Source organism: Piliocolobus tephrosceles, chromosome Y (assembly GCF_002776525.5).
Source record: "Piliocolobus tephrosceles isolate RC106 chromosome Y, ASM277652v3, whole genome shotgun sequence".
Lineage (NCBI taxonomy): Eukaryota > Metazoa > Chordata > Mammalia > Primates > Cercopithecidae > Piliocolobus > Piliocolobus tephrosceles.
Window position 1 is genome coordinate 20,133,484 of NC_045456.1, and position 18,832 is coordinate 20,152,315.

The 18,832-nt window shown below is 46.2% G+C and overlaps 1 protein-coding gene across 1 annotated transcript in view; it reads right to left on the reverse strand.

The window, feature by feature from the left end:
• Nucleotides 1-18,217, reverse strand: part of LOC113223396 (CD99 antigen) — a 27,786-nt gene extending 9,569 nt beyond the window's left edge. The window contains exons 1-8 of the mRNA XM_026452856.2: nucleotides 18,073-18,217; nucleotides 17,332-17,364; nucleotides 14,296-14,343; nucleotides 12,588-12,632; nucleotides 11,871-11,939; nucleotides 9,636-9,683; nucleotides 8,937-8,987; nucleotides 5,542-5,655 (exon numbers count right to left, since the gene is read on the reverse strand). Of these exons, the coding sequence (XP_026308641.2) occupies nucleotides 5,542-5,655; nucleotides 8,937-8,987; nucleotides 9,636-9,683; nucleotides 11,871-11,939; nucleotides 12,588-12,632; nucleotides 14,296-14,343; nucleotides 17,332-17,364; nucleotides 18,073-18,217 (553 nt within the window). The remainder of the gene's footprint in view (nucleotides 1-5,541; nucleotides 5,656-8,936; nucleotides 8,988-9,635; nucleotides 9,684-11,870; nucleotides 11,940-12,587; nucleotides 12,633-14,295; nucleotides 14,344-17,331; nucleotides 17,365-18,072) is intronic.
• Between the last annotated feature and the right edge of the window lie 615 nt (nucleotides 18,218-18,832).

Below are 18,832 nucleotides of genomic sequence, written 5' to 3' on the forward strand. Positions count from 1 at the left end.
CCGCAGTTAGCTTTGAACCAACATATAACAGAGCCGTCTGATTCCACAAGGAGTTTCTAATCCGTGAGCCCCAAAACATAACACTGCAAAGCTTCTCGATAAATCTATATCAAGCTACGGGATTTGATGACGGCATCTCCTTGTTGGAAAGATGCGGAAGACTCACCTGTCTACCCACTTGCCTGGGACTAATTTTAATGTAAATTTAACAAACACCGCAAATTTCAATGCAATGACACAGTCCTGGAAAATGAGTCTGTAACGGTATCCCCAAAACTGGGCATGGTTTCTTTTCTTTTCTTTTCTTTTTCGGAGATAAAGTCTCACTCTTGTCCCCAGGTTGGAGTGCAGTGGCTCAATCTTGGCTCACTGCAACCTCTGCCTCCCAGGTTCAAGCGATTCTCCTGCCTCAGTCTCCCAAGCACCTGGGATTACATGTGTGCGCCACCATGCCTGGCTAATTTTTGTATTTTTAGTAAAGCCGGGATTTCACCATGTTGGCCAGGATGGTCTCGAACTCCTGACCTCAGGCGATCCACCTGCCTCAGCCTCCCAAAGTGCTGGGATTACAAGTATGAGCCACTGTGCCCGGCCCATGGTTTCTTGAAGGACTAGGGCATGCTATACTCACATCCTTCTTATGAAATCTCCAAGCTCCCCACAAACCTATGGGGTTGCAAGATCTCAAAATCACCATCCCAGAAATCAAACCCATAAAGCAAAATCCTGCCACAGAGGCTGAGGGCTCTGACATCTTTCGTCTTCCGGATACCTCGATCCAACATCACAATTCTCTATCTACTAATAAAACTGTGTCACTGAGATAAACATTAAACTCATTTTATAATTTAGGTATAAAAACCAAGATGTGAGTGGATGCAGTTGGAAAAGTCCTCTTTCGAGGCAGGGTCTTGGTATTTATAGAATAGTGCCTTGTTTTCGTTTTCTTTTTTTCTTTCTTTTCTTTTTTTTTTGAGACAAGAGTCTCGCTCTGTTGTCCAGGCTGGAGTACAGTGGCACAATCTTGGCTCACGGCAACCTTCGCCTCCCAGGTTCAAGCAATTCACTGTCTCAGCCTCCTAAGTGGCTGGGATTATAGGCACCCACAAGCAGGCACAGCTAATTTTTGTATTTTTAGTAAAGATGGGGTTTCACCATCTCTTGCTTCTCTTATTATGCTTTATTTATTTTCTTTTTAGTCCTTTGATTTGTGCATTTACAAAAGGCCAAGAAAATCAATCCCTGGACAACTAGAAAGCAAACCAGGAATTGAAAGTTGGACCTTCTGTTAATTTGGCATCAGAATAAAAGACTTATGGAAAATATTAGAAGAAAATTACCCTAGCATCTCAGTAGTACAAAGTGAATCTTGGACTCCCCCGAGCCAATTCTTCAGAAAGGATGCTTTCTTAAAAAAAATTATTTTGGGGGCCGGGCACAGTGGCTCACGCCTATAATCCCAGCACTTTGGGAGGCCGAGGCAGGCAGATCATGAGGTCAGGAGATCAAGACCATCCTGGCTAACATGGTGAAACCCTGTCTCTACTAAAAATATGAAAAATTAGCTGGGCATGGTGGCACGCGCCTGTAGTCCCAGGTGCTCGGGAGGCTGAGGCAGGAGAGTCGCTTGAACCCGGGAGGCAGAGGCTGCAGTGAGCTGAGATCGCGCCATTGCACTCCAGCCTGGGTGACACAGAGAGACTCCATCTCAAAAAAAAAAGTTATTTTTATATCTAGAGACAGGGTCTCTGTCTGTCGTCCAGGCTGGAGTGCAGTGGTGCAATCATGGCTTACTGCAGCCTCCAATTCCTGGGCTCAAGCAATCCTCATGCCTCAGCCTCCAGAGTAGTTGGGACCACAGGCATAGGCAAGCATGGCCAGCTAATGTTTTACATTTTTTGTAGAGACGAGGTTTGCTATGTTGCCCAAGCTGATCTTGAACTCCTGGGCTCACGCAATCCTCTTTCCTCGGACTCCCAAAGTGCTGGGATTACAGGTGTGGGCCACCAGGCTGGGACACATTTGCTTTTGTTCTTGAAAAATCTAGGAAAATTGTTTCTACTCAGTGAGAGCTTTCACTGTTCATGCCTGCCCCACCTCCTGCAATAAATGAGGATAATGCTCCCACCCAAGACCAAGACCCGGGCGGGGGGGGAGCGGATAAGGCAGAGGAAATATTGTTTTTCCTTTTCCCAACTCTATTTCCAAATTTTTGACAAAATCAAGCCCATTAAGCCCCCTGGGTGCTTTCCCAAGTTTGTGCGTCTTGGGATGTGATATGGTGAGGCTCTGTGTCTCCACCCAAACCTCATCTTGAATTGTAATTCCCATAATCCCCACGTGTCAAGAGAGAGACCAGGTGGGGGTCACTGAATCATGGCGGAGGTTCCCCCATGCTGTTCTCATGACAATGGGATGGTGCATTGCGTCCCCTTCTGCCATGATTGTAAGTTTACTGAGGCCTCCCCGCCCATGCTGAACTGTGAATCAATTAAACCTCTTTCCTTCATGAATTACCCAGTCTTAGGCAGTTCTTCATAGCAGTGTGAAAACAGACTAATACAGGATGTGAATATGCAATAGCATTACAAGATCCCAAAAGTTCCTAAGACTGCACACACAAGGTAATAAATATCCTTTGTAACTCATGAATCCAATTTGGGTTGACCCAAAGATTTTCCGAGAATCATCAATCAGAGATTTTGTAGTTTAATGCGAAAGTGTTCAACAATTATCTGTGATTCTAGAAAAGAGCTAGAGGCCGGGTGCTTTGACTCACGCCTATAATCCCAGCACTTTCGGAGGCCAAGGTGGGGGGATCACCTGAGGTCAGGAGTTCCAGACCAGTGTGTTCAACCTGGTGAAACCCCGTCTCTACTAAGAATACAAAAATTAGCCGGGTGTGGTGATGCACACCTGTAATCTCAGCTACTTGGGAGGCTGAGGCAGGAGAATTGCTTGAACCCAGGAGGCAGAGGTTGCAGTGAGCCGAGATTGCGCCACTGCATTCCACTCGGGGTGACAGAGCGACACTCCGTCTCAAAAAAAAAAAAAAAAAAAAAAACCGAGAGTTTGAAATAAAACATCTAGAATATTACACATCCTGTTCTGGCAAACAAGCCTTTCTTACCTTCTGGTTGAATATTATGTTGTGAGTTGAACAGTTTCAGAAAAGAAAAAGAAATGTCATTGAAAAGGAAACACAAATTCCCTTCCATTGTGTCCCTACTGTTTTAACCTCTCTGCTACTTCTAGAAGCAGCAAGAGGCGAGAAGAATGTTTTGTTGTTTGCTTTTTTCCAACGTGGTTCTAATTGTAGGTCTCTTATAGGCATCTCCTTGAAGGTGGTAATCTGTCCATCTGGGCCCCACTCAACACTGCCATTCAATCAGCCAAACACCAGCTGGGCACGGTGGCTCATGCCTGCAATCCCAGCACTTTGGGAGGTCATGGCGGGCGGATCACCCAAGGTCAGGAGTTCGAGACCAGCCTGACCAACATAATGAAACTCTATCTCTACTAAAAAAACAAAAATTAGCCGTGCGTGGTGGTGTGCAACTGTAATCCCAGCTACTCGGGAGGCTGAGGTGGGAGAACCCGGGAGGTGGAGGTTGCAGTGAGCCGAAATGGAGCCATTGCATTCCAGCCTGGGTGACAGACTGAGACTTTATCTCAATAAACAAACAAACAAACAAACAAACAACCAAACACCATTCCCACTAGTCCACCCACCAGGTAGGAGGCAACTGTCTTCCACACACTGCCCAAAACCCCACAGCAAGAATGGGGATATAAATACCAGCAGCTCATTTAAAGTCTGGAGACCTGAAAGTTGTTTAGGACTCTCCATTTTACACTCTAAATCATGTCTGTGGATGTCAAATGCTGGAATGATGGGAGATTATGGGGAAACTCCACCCCTACGGTCTAACTCTGTCCATACCAGCATCTATTCAAATGTTCTAGGAATCTCCCTGAAATCTTCAGGAAGCAGTGCTTTGGGTGGATGACATCAGTGACCAAGAATGAGTCAGGACTTAAGATCTAAGCAGGGTGAGACGTTCAGACACCCAGAGGCGTGAAGAACCCCAGGGGCTCCTCCATAAAACAGTAGTTGTTGGCCGGGTGCGGTGCCTCACACCTGTAATGCCAGCACTTTGGAAGGCTGAGGCGGGTGGATCACTCGAGTTCAGGAGTTGGAGACCAGCCCGGCCAACATGGTGAGACCCGGTCTCTACTAAAAATACAAAAATTAGCCGGGCGTGGTGGCGGGTGCCTATAATCCCAGCTACTCAGGAGGCTAAGGCAGGAGAATCGCTTGAACCTGGGGGGCTGGAGGACGCAGTGAGCCGAGATTGCGCCACTGCACTCCAGCCTGGGCAACAAAGCAAAACTCTGCCTCAAGAAAAAAGATAAAAAATAAGAGTAGCTGTTCCCGGTCGATGAGATCCCTGCAAACCACACTGCTTGGTCATGCAAGAGGGAGGCCAGAGCTAAATACAACTGCCCAGTGATGCATGCACGTTAGCTGTGTTCCAAATAGCAGGGTTTACTTCCCAACTTCACGGCGGATCCTAAATGATTTAGGGACTTTTGAATACGAGATCCCAAAGAGCCTGCTGACTGGCCTAGGAGGACTGCAATGGTGAGTACGTGCTCCTCCTAATTCCCCTGTAAATTTTAGTCCCGACCCAAGAAACTTCCCAGGTCCTGGGTGCTTGTAGGTTTTCAGTACTAACACAAAGGGAATACACAGTGCTGGTTTTTGTTTTGTTTTTTGAGATGGAGTCTCGCTCTGTCGCCCAGGCTGGAGCGCAGTGGCACAATCCCGGCTCACTGCAAGCTCTGCCTCCTGGGTTCATGCCATTCTCCTGCCTCAGCCTCCCGAGTAGCTGGGACTATAGGCGCCGCCACCACGCCCGGCTAATTTTTTGTATTTTTAGTAGAGACAGGGTTTCACCATGTTAGCCAGGATGGTCTCGATCTCCTGACTTCATGATCTACCCGTCTCGGCTTCCCAAAGTGCTGGGATTACAGCTGTGAGCCACTGTGTCCGGCCTTGTGCTGGGTTTTAACTTAACTCTCCTGGGTGAAGAAAGGACCGTGGCAGCCCCCTCGTCACGGCTCTCCTCCTAATGATGACATTGATTATAAATAACAAGGCAGGAATCATCAGAGCTAAGTGTCTTCCACCTTTGCCCTCTGCAGGGAAACTTGTGGAGGCTTTCCTGCAGGACTGTCTCTAGCCCCCGCAACAATTCCTCCGCGTATGTACCAACCATTTCCCACTCTGTAGACATAAAAAACCCAAGCACTGCAGCAGTGAGGAACTTGTGAACTTTCACACAACGAAACACAAGGCAGAACAGCCCTGGAATCCAAGCCAGAAGGTCCGACTCCAAAGTTTTAGCGGTTTCACGAACCATCAGCCATGGTGCACCTGTTTCGTGCCAGCCCGGATTTGGTTTCTGCCTTTTAAAGAAAGCACAGTTTTCCAATCAGCAAGGCATGAAGGAGCGGCACCAGCGGAGCGAGCCTTACCGTTTTCTTTGAAGCACAGCTTCTTTTTCTGGTAAGCAATGAAGCTAGAGATGGCTCCGGCCACGGCGACCACGACGGCCCCCACAATCCCGGGGATCACACCTGGGGCGTCCGCTACAGGAGGAAGCACACAGCATCATGACTGAGACACGCATGGTGCAGAGAAGATCCCAGGGAGCAGTGGCTGGCAGAGACAGTCAGTCAGAGAGCACCAAGATCCTAAGAACATCTCAGTCACCTGAGCTGACCGATTTGCAAAGGGAGCACCTGAGAATGGTACACAGGAAGGCAAAGCAAGGCACAGCCTCCCATCGCCAGTCGTGCTGGGCAGACCTGGTCGGACCGTGGAGGGATTGGAGCAGGGAGAAAAGAGACATGAAGAGAGGCCAGCGAGGTACAGGAAGCAGCTCAGCAGAACCAAGGCAGAGACAAAGAAAGACAAAGACCGATGGAAGGAGAGAGCTGGGTCTGGGCGCAATGGCTCACGCCTGTAATCCCAGCACTTTGGGAGGCCAAGGTGGGCGGATGGGTGGATCGCCTGAGGTCAGGAGTTCGAGACCAGCCTGGTCAACATGGTAAAACCTGTCTCTACAAAAAATACAAAATTTAGCTGGGAGTAGGGGTGGGCGCCTTTAATCCCAGCTACTCAGGAGGCTGAGGCAAGAGAATCACTTGAACCCGGGAGGCGGAGGTTGCAGTGAGCCGAGATCGTGCCACTGCACTCCAGCCTGGGTGACAGAGCAATTTACCATCTCAAAACAAAACAAAAAAGAGAGAGCTGGACATCAAACCTGGAGGAAAGAGCCCAGGTAGGGGCAGAAGATGAAGCAGCAAAGACCTGCAATGCTTGGTACTTTGCCATAGCGTTCTGTATCGTTAGAATGTTCCTTTTTCACCCCCTGAAAACAGCTTTGGGTTTCAATGCAAATATTTTAAATCCATCTCTATTTATTATTATTATTGTTTATTATTTTGAGATGGGTTCTTGCTCTGTCAAACAGGCTGCAGTGCCATGATGCAATCATAGCTCACCACAATCTTGAACTCTTGGGCTCATGAGATCCTCCCACTTCAGCCTTCTGAGTAGCTGGGACTACAGGTGTGCACCACCATGTCTGGTTAATTATTGTGGTTTTATAGAATTGGGGTCTTGCTATGTTGCCCAGTCTGATCTCGAACTCCCAGCCCAAAGCAACCTGCCGGCCTAGGCCTCCCAAAATGCTGGGATTACATGCATGAGCCACCACACCCAGCCTATTTTTTTTTAAATGTCATTCCAGCAATAATTCTTTTTTGTTTTTGGGAGACAGAGTCTTGTTATGTTGCCCAGGCTGGAGTGCAATGGTGCAGTCTCGGCTCACTGCAACCTCTGCGTCCCGGGTTCCAGCTAGTCTCCTGCCTCAGTCTCCCAAGTAGCTGGGATTACAGATGTGTGCCACCACCACTGGCTAATTTTTTTTTGAAATGCAGTCTTACTTTGTCACCCAGGCTGGAGTGCAGTGGCACGATTTCAGCTCACTGCAGCCTCTGCCTCCTGGGTTCAAGCAATTCTTGTGCCTCCCGAGTAGCTGGGACTATAGGTGCATGCTACACGCCCTGCTAATTTTTGTATTTTTTGTAGAGATGGGGTTTCACCATGTTAACCAGGCTGGTCTCAAACTCCTGACCTCAAGTGATCCACCTGCCTTGGCCTCCCGAAGTGCTGGGATTACAGGCGTGAGCCACCACACCTGGCCTAATTTTTGTATTTTTTTTGTAGAGAAGGGGTTTCACTATGTTGGCCAGGCTGATTTCGAACTCTTGGCCTCAAGCGATCCTCCCGCCTTAGCCTCCCAAAGTGCTGGGATGACAGGTGTAAGCCACGGCGCCCAGCCGATGAAGAGATTCTTAATTCCAAATGCCCGATGTGAGCTTTAGAGGACCCTTCTCCAGATAGAATCTTCTCTGTCCTCCATAACGGGGAAGGAGAATTGTCTGACTTTCAGCAAAAACACTGGCTCCAAACATGGTCTGTGGGTGGTGTGTTCACTTGGCCAGTCTTTAATATGTGCAGGACACAGTCATGTCATGGAAAGATTTTTCAAGCTTCACTACCCCTCCCTGATGAAGTGGCACAGTAAACATGAACTCTCCAGAAGGCCAAGAGCGACGGCCTGACATAAACATGCCAGGCATGGGTTTTCTTAGCTATTTTTTTAATGACCTTGTAGTCCCAGGTGAGAGCTACAGACAGATTACTGCCTCTTCAAAGAAAGCCCAGAATTCAAGAACTGTATCCATAAAAATAATAACTACCTAAAACAAGGGTAGACTACGCACTTTTCTTTTTCCACAAACATTCGTTGCGTATTTTAAGAATTCACATTTTATCAGTGATTAAAATGGCAAACAGGTGTTAAAATCTTTGGCCAAATGAGTATCTCTTCTGCCAAAGAAGTTGCTTAAAACCAGGCATTTTGCTAGAAGCAAAGTCCCTGAGAATTTTAGAGATATGAGATACTAAAATACGAAGCTATTGTCCTCGCCCCTCCCTCTCTTCTGTCTCTCCTCTCTCCTTCCCTCTTTCCTTCTTTTCCTCCTTTTCTTCTGTTTCCCTCTCTCCTTCCTTCCTTTCCTCCCTTCTCCTTCATTCCTTCCTTCCTTTCCTCCTCCCTTCTCCTGCTTTCCTTCTTTCCCTCCGTCCCTCCCCTCTTTCCCTTCCCTCCCTCCCTTCCTCCTCCCTTCCTCCTCCCTTCCCTCCCTTCCTTCCTTCTTCCCTTCTTTCCTCCTTCCTTCGCTCTCTCCATCCCTCCTTCCCTCCTTCCTTCCTCCCTACTTTCTCTTTCTCTTACCTCATTTTTTTGTCTTTACAGTTTTAAAAGGAATTCTTTCTGTTGTTATTTTCTTGTCCCATCTAAGGGAAAAGGTTATGAAAAAGGAGACAGGAGATACATCACCGGCACTTTCATGGAGAACACAATGCCTGTTACGGCCAGGGTGGGAGCCATCCACATTCCCACCTCCCACCTGGTCCCTGACGTTCTCAAGGGCCAAGCGCAACCGAGGATGCCGCGTCACAAGCTTCTGATCGTCAGGGTGAGTGTAGGAGCTTTAGTAAACACAAGGACGAGGCTAAGCATGATGTAGGGGTCAGATCGCCAGCCAGAGCATCATGGGCAGATGACCAAATGTAAAATCTGGGTCACGTGGGCACCTGGAGCAGGGCTGGTTTGCTGGGGGGACCTCTGCGGCTATACCACTTGGGAGCACTTGGCACAGAACACCCGTGTCTCCTGCCAATAGCTTCAGGAGGCCAATGCCAGTGTAGTCCACCAGCTCTCAGACATTCTGCTTCCCCTCCTCATCACCACGTGGGAGAGACAAGAAGAAAGACGGCAGAAGCCAGGTGCACCTACCCTCCTCCCCTTCTTTCCGGTGGCTTCCTCCACCATCACTGCCTCCTTTTCCTGCAACACAAAAGCAATGTCTGCTGAAAATCTGCACCTGGAAGATTCGGGATCAAGGAAAAATTCACAGCCAGGACCGTGAAGAGGCTGGGGTCCTGCTTCTTACACTCTACAGGGGTACATGTTACCCAGCTACAGAGCTGGAGTCCTGCCTATTACACTCTAGGGGTGCATGTTACCCAGCTACAGAGCTGGGGTGCTGCCTGTTACACTCCAGGGGTACTCTGAGAACCTGCACTCCCAGGCATTATCTCTTTATTCTTCGGGCTTTAATATTCACATCCCTTAAATTACAGAAAACAGCCCAATAAAACGAAGCTGAAACAACACTAGCTATCCGCAAGAATACACAGGTGAATGGATGGGTGAGGAGGTGGTGAAAAGGGCCTGTTCAACAGGCACTGTCCCTCAGAAAAGTGGGGCAGCTGCTTGGGCCCTGAACTCTTCTCCCAGAACCGACCCTCTATGGGGCAGCCTTTACTTCCCACATCCTTGAAGCCTCAGCAAATGGGCAGTTCCCAGAGATGACTGAACATTTCACTGTGAGTTCACAGAGGGCTGAGAGTTTAGACCCTGCAGTGATTCTGCAGAGCAGGTGGGCATCATGGGATGGAGAGAGAAAAGAGACAGAAAACAAGGTAACTGTACCTTCTCCACCTGAAACACCATCCGCAAGGTCAGCATCTGAGAAGCTACCTAGGAAAGAAAATACAGCATCATCTGTCAACCTGGAACTCCTCCAAGGGTCTTCATGTCTTAGAATAAAGGAGAAACTCAGGAAAACCAGCCTGTTTATCAACATAGTGAAACCCCATCTCTACTAAGAATATAAAAATTAGCTGGGTGTGGTGACAGGCACACGTAATCCCAGCTACTTGGGAGGATGAGGCAGGAGAATCACTTGAACCCTGGAGGTGGAGGCTGCAGTGAGCCAAGATGGCGCCACTGCACTCCAGCCTGGGCAACAAGAGCTAAACTCAGTCTCAAAACAAAACAAAACAAAAACCATAAATGAAGTGGAAAAACGTGAGCATAATATTGCATGCTGGCAATATTTAGTGTCTGTAAATAAATGAAGAAGGTTTATAAATCAATAATGTCATATCAGAATGTAAGAATAAAAGGCAAAGCATACAATACACAAAATAAGAAGTACCCACGGCCAATGGATGCAGGTTGTTTTTTTTAAAATTTTAGAAGTAAAGTCATGAAACCAGGAGAAAGTTGACAGAACATTTCACACTATTTGCAAAGGTTTCCTAGGTGATAACTAATATTGGAGATGGTGTGAAGACAGGGACATTTGCACACACCCCGGCATCAAAATAAATTGCTAAAATTCTGCAGCAAATTAAAAACCAGGTCAAAAGCTATACAAGTACTCATACACATTGATCTAAACAATTTGAACGTTAGAAATTTATTCGAAGGAATAAAAATAGTGCATAGAGTTGACTCAGATTTGCTTTGTTAATTCATAATTCTAAAATGCCAGAAGAAACACAACATTTTCAGAATTAAAGGAAATACATAATTATATATGTAGTATGTAATAGTACATGATTATCGGTAAAAGTCATACGATAGAAATGATTATGTGACATGAAAAAGTGTTCATGGAATATCAGTAAGCAAAAAGTAATGTTACAACGCAGTATAAACAAAAGACTTGGAACTTTGCTTAAAATTTATTTCATTTAGATTAATATATAGGCTGGGTGAGGTGGCTCATGCCTGTAATCTCAAGAGATTTGGGACGCTGAGGCAAGAGGATTGCTTGAGGCCAGGAGTTTCAGACCAGCCTGGGCAACATACTGAGACCCCATCTCTACAAAAAATGAAAAAACTAATTGGTCACGGTGCTGTGTGCCTGTAGCCCCAGCTACTTGAAAGACTGAGGCAGGGGGATCTTTCTAGCCCAGGCATTGGAGGCTGTGGTATGCTCTTATGTTTAATATGATCACACCACTGTACTCTAGCCTGGACAACAGAGTGAGACCCTGCCTCAAAAAAAAAAAGATACATAAAATACTAGCACTAATCGTCATCAAAACGTCAACAAGATGTGAACATCATTAATATATTTCTGTGTTAAAAATTAAATATGTAAAAAAAAAAAAATCCTAAGCACATAAACTTTCGACAATCATTCAGCTAAAAAGAAAACATGGTGCTATTCAAATTACACTGAAAATGCTGTAATATGTCAGAAAATATTTTTTTTCTTAAATATTTAAGGGCAAAAAGATTTAAAACACACTAACTTCTCCATAAGGAATGTGCATGCCAATACTTTTCTCTTTATCAAGTCTATATTTAAATTCTTGTACTCAATTTTTTAGAAGTTCCATAAGATGGAACCTGGAAGTAAAAGTAGCTAACTAGGCCAGGCACAGTGGCTCATATCTGTAATCCCAGCACTTTCGGGAGGCCAAGGTGGGCGGATCACTTGAGGTCAGGAGTTCGAGACCAGCCTGGCCAACACAGCAAAACCCTGACTCTACTAAACATACAAAAATTAGCTGGGCATGGCAGCGTGCGCCTGTAATTCCAGCTACTCAGGAGGCTGATGCAGGAGAATCACTTGAACCCAGTAGGTGGAGGTTGCAGTGAGCCAAGATGGCACCACTGCACTCCAGCCTGGGTGACAGAGCAAGACTCTGTCTCAAAAAAAAAAAAAAGAAAAAGCAAACTAAAAATAAAATCCAAGCTGAATATCTATTTTTGAAAGGTATATTTTCCACTTCATGAACAGGGGCATTACACTGCACAGGCAGTCAACAGTAAGCACACACTCAGCTGAAATCACCTCCTCTCTGCTGACATAAATATCACTGAATTCTGAACAACATGGAGATAGCCCACGGGGTCAGAGACTCTTACCAGAGGAACCAGCCTGGTCGGGGTTTGGATTTGGCTTCGGCTTGGGTGGGTTCGGTGGTGGTGGGTCGTCTGTTTGTGAAAGATGAGAATTGCAATTATAAGTGCCTTGCAGTAAAGAAAATGAAACATCAGTTTACATACAGATGGTTCCCTCAACAGAAATTGGACCTTGGCCTTTGTCCTGGTGGGGATACCCGTACACACAGCCTCCTGCCAATTTCCTCCCATCAACTTTGAGCCACAGTTCTTAATTTCAAGTATGTTCAATAAAAATTAAAGCGGGTATCCACATCAGCTGCAGAATTTCTGGGGCCAAAATAAAAAGGTGGGACCCATTTTTCAAGTTCTATTAAGTATTCTAAGATGCAGGCACCAGAACAGTAAACCAGTATGGTGCCCATGTCAAACCCACATTCCATGGGGTCCTGTGCCACTGCACAGGTCACATGCTCGTGAGGCCAGCCCTGGCCAGGGTAGGCACATTTGTCTCATGTCCTTCCAAAGGCTGTAACAGTTTTAAAATAAAGGCACATGTACTGGTTGTAAAGAAAAACCCAACGACAACAGCAAGAACAAACCAACACACCTATTCCCTCGGTTTCCACTGTGAAAGCTGGCTCCCTTTATAATTTAAATGGGAGAATTCTCTCTGAAATGATCATAATTGGGTGATAATAAGCAGGCCAGCAGCAGAAGAGATTAAAGGATAATACTCACCATTTCCTCCATCAACAACAGCATCTCCTAAGTCAAAGTCATCCCCTAAAAGAGGGAAAAAAGCAGTTAATACCAAATTTCAGAGAGAAACGAGGAAGGAATGACCGTGAACATATCGAAAAAACACCACAGCCCCACATTCCTGAATACTTTTCTGAATATCAGCTTGACCTGGATCTCATTAGAAAAAGTGAATTCCTGACCATTTTTACATCACTATTCTCTCAGACAAAAAGAGTAAAAAACAAAGAGAGACACAGAGAGACAAAGAGCTAGGAGAGAAGCTCTCAGAGGAGGGGCAGGGGAGAGAGAGACAGAAACAAAGTAATTTATAAATGAATTGTGTTGCCTGGACCAAGGTGAAATTCCAATTCTGCCTGCACATGATTTTCTCCTGTTGACTCCCCATCCCATCATCTTCTCCTCCCAGGTCCCTAACAACTTTGGAAAGGCAGACCCTAAGAGAAGGGGACAGATGACTGTGATCAGATTTAGGCTAGAGGGTGTCTAAAATGCGGCTCTGGCAACCCACATGTGCTCTGCAATGGACGTGACAATTCACCATGGCCTCAGATCTTGTCTTCTAGTATGAAGAATGATTTTGAAAACCCAACTAAGATGGAGGAATGGTTGCTGGCATCCACCCAACAGCACGTACTGAGCCATCCTGAGTCACGTATGGGAATTTCCAGTCCCTTCCTCAAGGAGACTGTAATAGTACAAATCCAGACGTTCAACACCTACTCATTGGGTGCTGTCTGCACGATTGCATAGTTCAAGGATCTGGGGACACGGGGTCCCTTTGCTCATGAGCTGACACTCTAGACAGGAAGTGCAATAATGAAGTGGAGCTATTAATGTTTTATATTAGAAAACTCAGAAGTGCTAAGACAAGACAGTGATGCCGTAAGTTTGGGCATCATTTTTACTCTGTTTATCCACCAGTGGGGTTAACTCTTGGGCAATTCCATCACGTGGCCCTTGTTTCTGATTTTTGTTTCTGACTTTTGTTTGAAAGAACAGCACTGAGAACAAATGAGGTGTGTGCCCACATGTTGAGAGATGAGGTAGGGGAGGTCTCAGCACCAAATGCTTTCTCTCCCAGGAAGCAGAAATCTAAAGACAAAGACCAGGTGTGGTGGCTCACGCCCATAATCCCAGCACTTTGGGAGGCCAATTGCCTGAAGTCAGGAGTTCGAGACCAGCCTGGCCAACACAGTGAAACCTCATCTTGACTAAAAATACAACAATTAGCCAGGTGTGGTGGCTGGTGCCTGCAGTCCCAGCTACTGAGGCAGCTGAGGCAGGAGAATCACTCGAACCCGGGAGACGGAGGTTGCAGTGAGCCAAGATCACACTACTGCACTCCAGCCTGGGAGACAAGAAAGAAAGAAAGAGACGCCATCTCAGAAAAAAAAAAAAGGGGGTGGGGGGGAAGAAAATCTAAAGACAGAGTAACTCAGATCCTTAGAATAAAAGCACCCGGAGATACTGTCCCAATGACCCCAAAACATTTCACATCAGCAACCATTCTCTCCCTGGAATCACTAGATGCAAGTCCACAACCTAACACAATTCCAGCATTAACCAGACTCCACCCGGAGCACTCCAATCACTTCTCTCTTCTTTCTAGTTGCCGAAGTCCCGTCCTGCTGTGAGAGAAAATGATTTGTTTTTATTTTGCATACTAGAAACAAGTCCTTCTCACCAGCACTGGGCTTCTTGGGCGTTGCAGTGGGTTTCTTGTCTTTATTGTCTAAAGAGAGAAGACATTTTAGTCAGTAAAAGTTGCAGCTGGGAAAACAAGTGTTAACTCTTTTGTGGTTAAGGCTGTTTCATTTTCTTGGAAACAGTTGGAGAATGTTTTTAGCATTGCTTTTTCTCACCAGCGCAAGTGGGCTGAGCTTTACCGGATGGCTCTTGAGCCCAGAAGACAGGCACAGAGGCTGCTACCGGCCATGGTTTCCACAGAGACCAGGGGCCCCTTCTCCACTTTTTTTTTTTTTTTTTTTTTTTTTTTGAGACCAAGTGTTGCTCTGTCACCCAGGCTGGAGTGCAATGGTGTGGTCTCCACTCACCGCAACCTCTGCCTCCTGGGTTCAAGCAATTCTCCCGCCTCAGCCTCCCGAGTAGCTGGGTTTACACGCGCATGCCATCACTTCCGGCTAATTTTTTGTATTTTTACTAGAGATGGGGTTTCACCATTTTGGCCAGGCTGGTCTCGAACTCCTGACCTCAGGTGATCCACCCACCTCAGCCTCCCAAAGTGCTGGGATGACAGGCATGAGCCACAGTGCCCAGCCCTTCTCCACTTCTTGACATTCAATGGGACTGTGACCGAGATGTAAGCCAGGAAGGCAGGAGAATGGCAAAGTTAGGAGAAAAACTGCCCTTTCAGAGCCCAAGATCTGTGCATGAGAAGGAGACACCGGATTGATGGTTGAAAGGCTGTTCACATTTCTCATATGAAACACACTTTTGGCTCCATCAGGCCTCTGCCTAGGCTGCCCCCTCTGGGAATGGAAGTCAAGCAGGCAAATCTGGTGGAGGTTCTAAGACTAAGGGCACCTCCCACTGCAGTGAACACCTGTTCCCAAGGGCCAAGAAGGGGTAGGTGATCAGGAAAGAGATGATCCCCATTAGCACTGTTTCTCTCAAACCATCGGCATTGCACCACAGGACATAAAATTAAAAGCTGGCACGCGCAGTGGCTCACGTCTGCAATCCTTTCACACCTCAGCACTTTGGCAGGCTGAGGCGGGAGGACTCCTCGAGCTCAGATGGTCAAGGCTGCAGTGAGCCAAGATCCCACCACGGCACTCCAACCTGAGCAACACAGTGAGACAGTGTCTCAAAAAAAAAAAAAAAAAGTAAAACATAAAGCGAAGAGGGTGGCCAAGCTTAGTGGCTCATGCCTGTAATCCCAGCACTTTGGGAGGCAAAGGTGGGCAGATCACGAGGTCAGGAGTTTGAGACCAGCCTGACCAACGTGGTGAAACCCCATCTCTACTGAAAATACAAAAACTAGCCAGGCATGGTGGTGCATGCCTGTAATCCCAGCTACCTGGGAGGTGGAGGCAGGAGAATCACTTGAACCTGGGAGGTGGAGGTTGCAGTGAGCCAAGATCGCGCCACTGCGCTCTAGCCTGGGCGACAGAGAGAGACTCCATCTAAAAAAAAAAAACTGAAGAGGGCTGTCCTGGGTTGAAGAGCATTCCTCCAAAATCCACATCCACCCCAAACCTCAATAGGTGCTCTTATTTGGAAACAGGGTCTTTGCCGTTGTAATTAGTTAAGACGAGGTTATAACAGATTAGGATAGGTCCTAATGACTGGTGCCCTTATAAGAAGGAAATTTGGATACATGGAGACACAGGGAAGAGACCAGTGTAGACAAAGGCAGAGCCTAGAGTGATGCGGCCACAAGCACAGGGACGCCTGCAGCCCTCAAAAGCTGGGAGAGGCAGGAAGGATCCTCCCCTATAGCCACCAGAAAGAACTGGATATAACTGCAGTGGATTGAGCAGTGGTTCCCCCAAAAGACATATCTACATCCTAAACCTAGAACCTGGTATTGAGACTTTATTTGGAAATAGGGTCTTTGCAGATGTGCTTGAGAAGGATCTTGAGATGAGGTTATCCTGGAGTATGGTGGCCCTAAACCCAATCACAAGTGTCCTTGTAAAAGAAAGACAAGGAGACAGAGACACAGAGGAGGAGGCCCCATGGAGAAGGAGGCAGAGACTGGAGTGATGCGGCCACAAGCCCAGGGACACCTGGAGTCCCCAGGAGCTGGGAAAGGCAGGAAGGACCTTCCCCTAGAGCTCCCTAGAGGGAGCATGGGTCTGTCTACACCTTGATCTCAGACTTGCGTTGTCCAGGTCTGGAAGATGGTAAATCCCTGTGGTTTAAGCCCCCAGTTGGTGGTACCTTTTTATGGCAGCCCCAGAAAACAAATATAAAGGGATGACAAGACCCAGAAGCAGATAGAGTGATAAGACAGATTCCTTCAATTCCTTTTCCCATACCCTTCACCGAGGGCTCTGGGTGAGGAGCGGGAGACAGGAAGAGCTGCAGAAAAAGGATGGAGTGGCCCCATGGAGAGAGCGGGTGCCGATTTCGAGAGGGAGGACGCCAGGACTGGACGCCCCTCTCTCCAGGGGGACCTCCATTTGCTCACCACCTCTAGCCCCTTCCCCAAGCACCTGGTAAGTTTTCGCTCGGCTTTGACCATCACAGGAGTGTGAATTATTCCACCAGGGTGGTTTGTTTATCTTAACGAGGGCATCTTGCTTTTCTTTGTCATCTATGAATCTAGTTTTTATAATAAGGCAGGTGGACACAGACAGGCGGACCTCCTTCACTGCACTTTGCCTTAAGGTGCTTTGCAAATACTGTATGTTTTACAAACGGAAGGTCTGCAGCAACTCTGAGCCAAGCCAGACTCTCGGCATCATTTTTTCCAACAGCACATGCCCCACTTCCTGTCTCTGTATCTGCATTTTTTAGCAATAAGTTATTTTCAATTAGAGTATTCTGTTTTTAGAAGCAATGCTATTGCATACTTAATAGACAACAGTTAAGAGTAAACATAACATTTATATGTACTGGGAAGCCAGAAATTGCTATGACTTCTGGTACTGCGGTGTTCTAGAACCGAGCCGGAAATGTCTGGGATATGCCTGTACTTATTATGTTAACATAAAATATTGACAGGATTTTAAAAATTGATGTTGTTACTCACCAGGAAGGGCATCAGATAAATCGAAACCATCATCTAAGAGGGAAAAAAAGAGTCAACTTAGAAACAAGAAAAATAAAAATAAATTTGAAAATTATAGAGATAAAAAATGATAGGTGATTTTCTTGACTTTTGTGACATTTAAAACAGCAACGTAAAAAAATTTACAAGGTGCTGTGATTTCTCTTTTCATTCTAAATATTCACTTTCATGCCTAAAAGTAAGAATATGTTAGCCTAGGTTTTAAAGAAACAATGACCTTCGAACTTAATAGAAATTAAAATAGTGGGAAAACGTGATCATTTTGTGTATTATTCTTAAAAGGCAGTTCCTTTGAAACAGAGGAGTAACAATTTTGAATATGTACTGAAAAGAACATGGGGAACAAAATTCTCCATTTTTTATTGGCAACTTTCCTGTAATTACAAACCAAAATATAGTAGACACACTAGACAACCCAGAAAGACACATGCACTATGCATTAAAAAAAAAAATCTCATGGAATCTCACAGGATGAGGAAACTGTCATGCTCAATTATTGATAGGCTATCCTGTTTCTACAGTTTTTAATTACAAGAATTTCAATGCTACTTCAACGTGGCCATCTCTGGTGCACTGAAGAAAAGCCAAATTCAGGAAAATTTGGAAAAGTCGACTTGGATTGTTTGGTTAACTGGAGGAAGAGTTAGGATAATCGTCAACATCCCCACTCCTCAGCACCAAAAGCGTACAACATCTCTCAACCGTCAGGAAGCACCTGGCGGTGGGTGCTCAGGGGTCCAAGAACAACCCGCGGGAGCCCTGTGAACAACAGAAGTGTGTCCAGTTCCACAGCAGGTGCAAACGACCGGGCTATGCTCCTGTGTGTATAAACGAAGTGTGCATGCATATGTCACAGGGCTGTGTGTGTGCGTGTGCATGTATATTTGGGCATTTGCAGTGCAAATGTATGTATTTGTGGGTTTTGTGTGCATGTATGGGGTGTGTAGGTGGGTTCTGTGTGTGTATATGTGTATGTATGTGTTGTATGTGCATATATACAGGTGTGTGTATGAGTGGGTTTGCATATGTGCATATGTGTGGGCGTGTTTCGTGTAACTGTGGAGGTGCATTTTGTGGGTTTGTGTCTGTGTATGTGTGCGCAGTGTGTCAGTGTTTTCTGTGTGCATATGTGTCGGTGCATGTTCATGTAGGTTTGTGTGTGCATATGCAGGTGTGCATAGTGTGTAGGTGCTTCTGTGTGCCTATGGATAGTTACATGTATGTGTGGGTTCTGTGTGCAGATGTGTAGGTGTTATGTATGCATATGTGTAAGTGCATGTATATGCGGGTTTGTGTGTGTATGTGTAGGCGGATGTAGTGTGTATGTGTTTTTCATGTGCATGTGTGCGGTTGCACGCATGTGTGTGCATGTGTCAATGTGTGTATATGTGTAGGTGTGTTTGTGTGTGCATGTATAGGTGTGTGCATTTGTGGGTTTGTGTGTGCATGTGTAGGTGTGTGC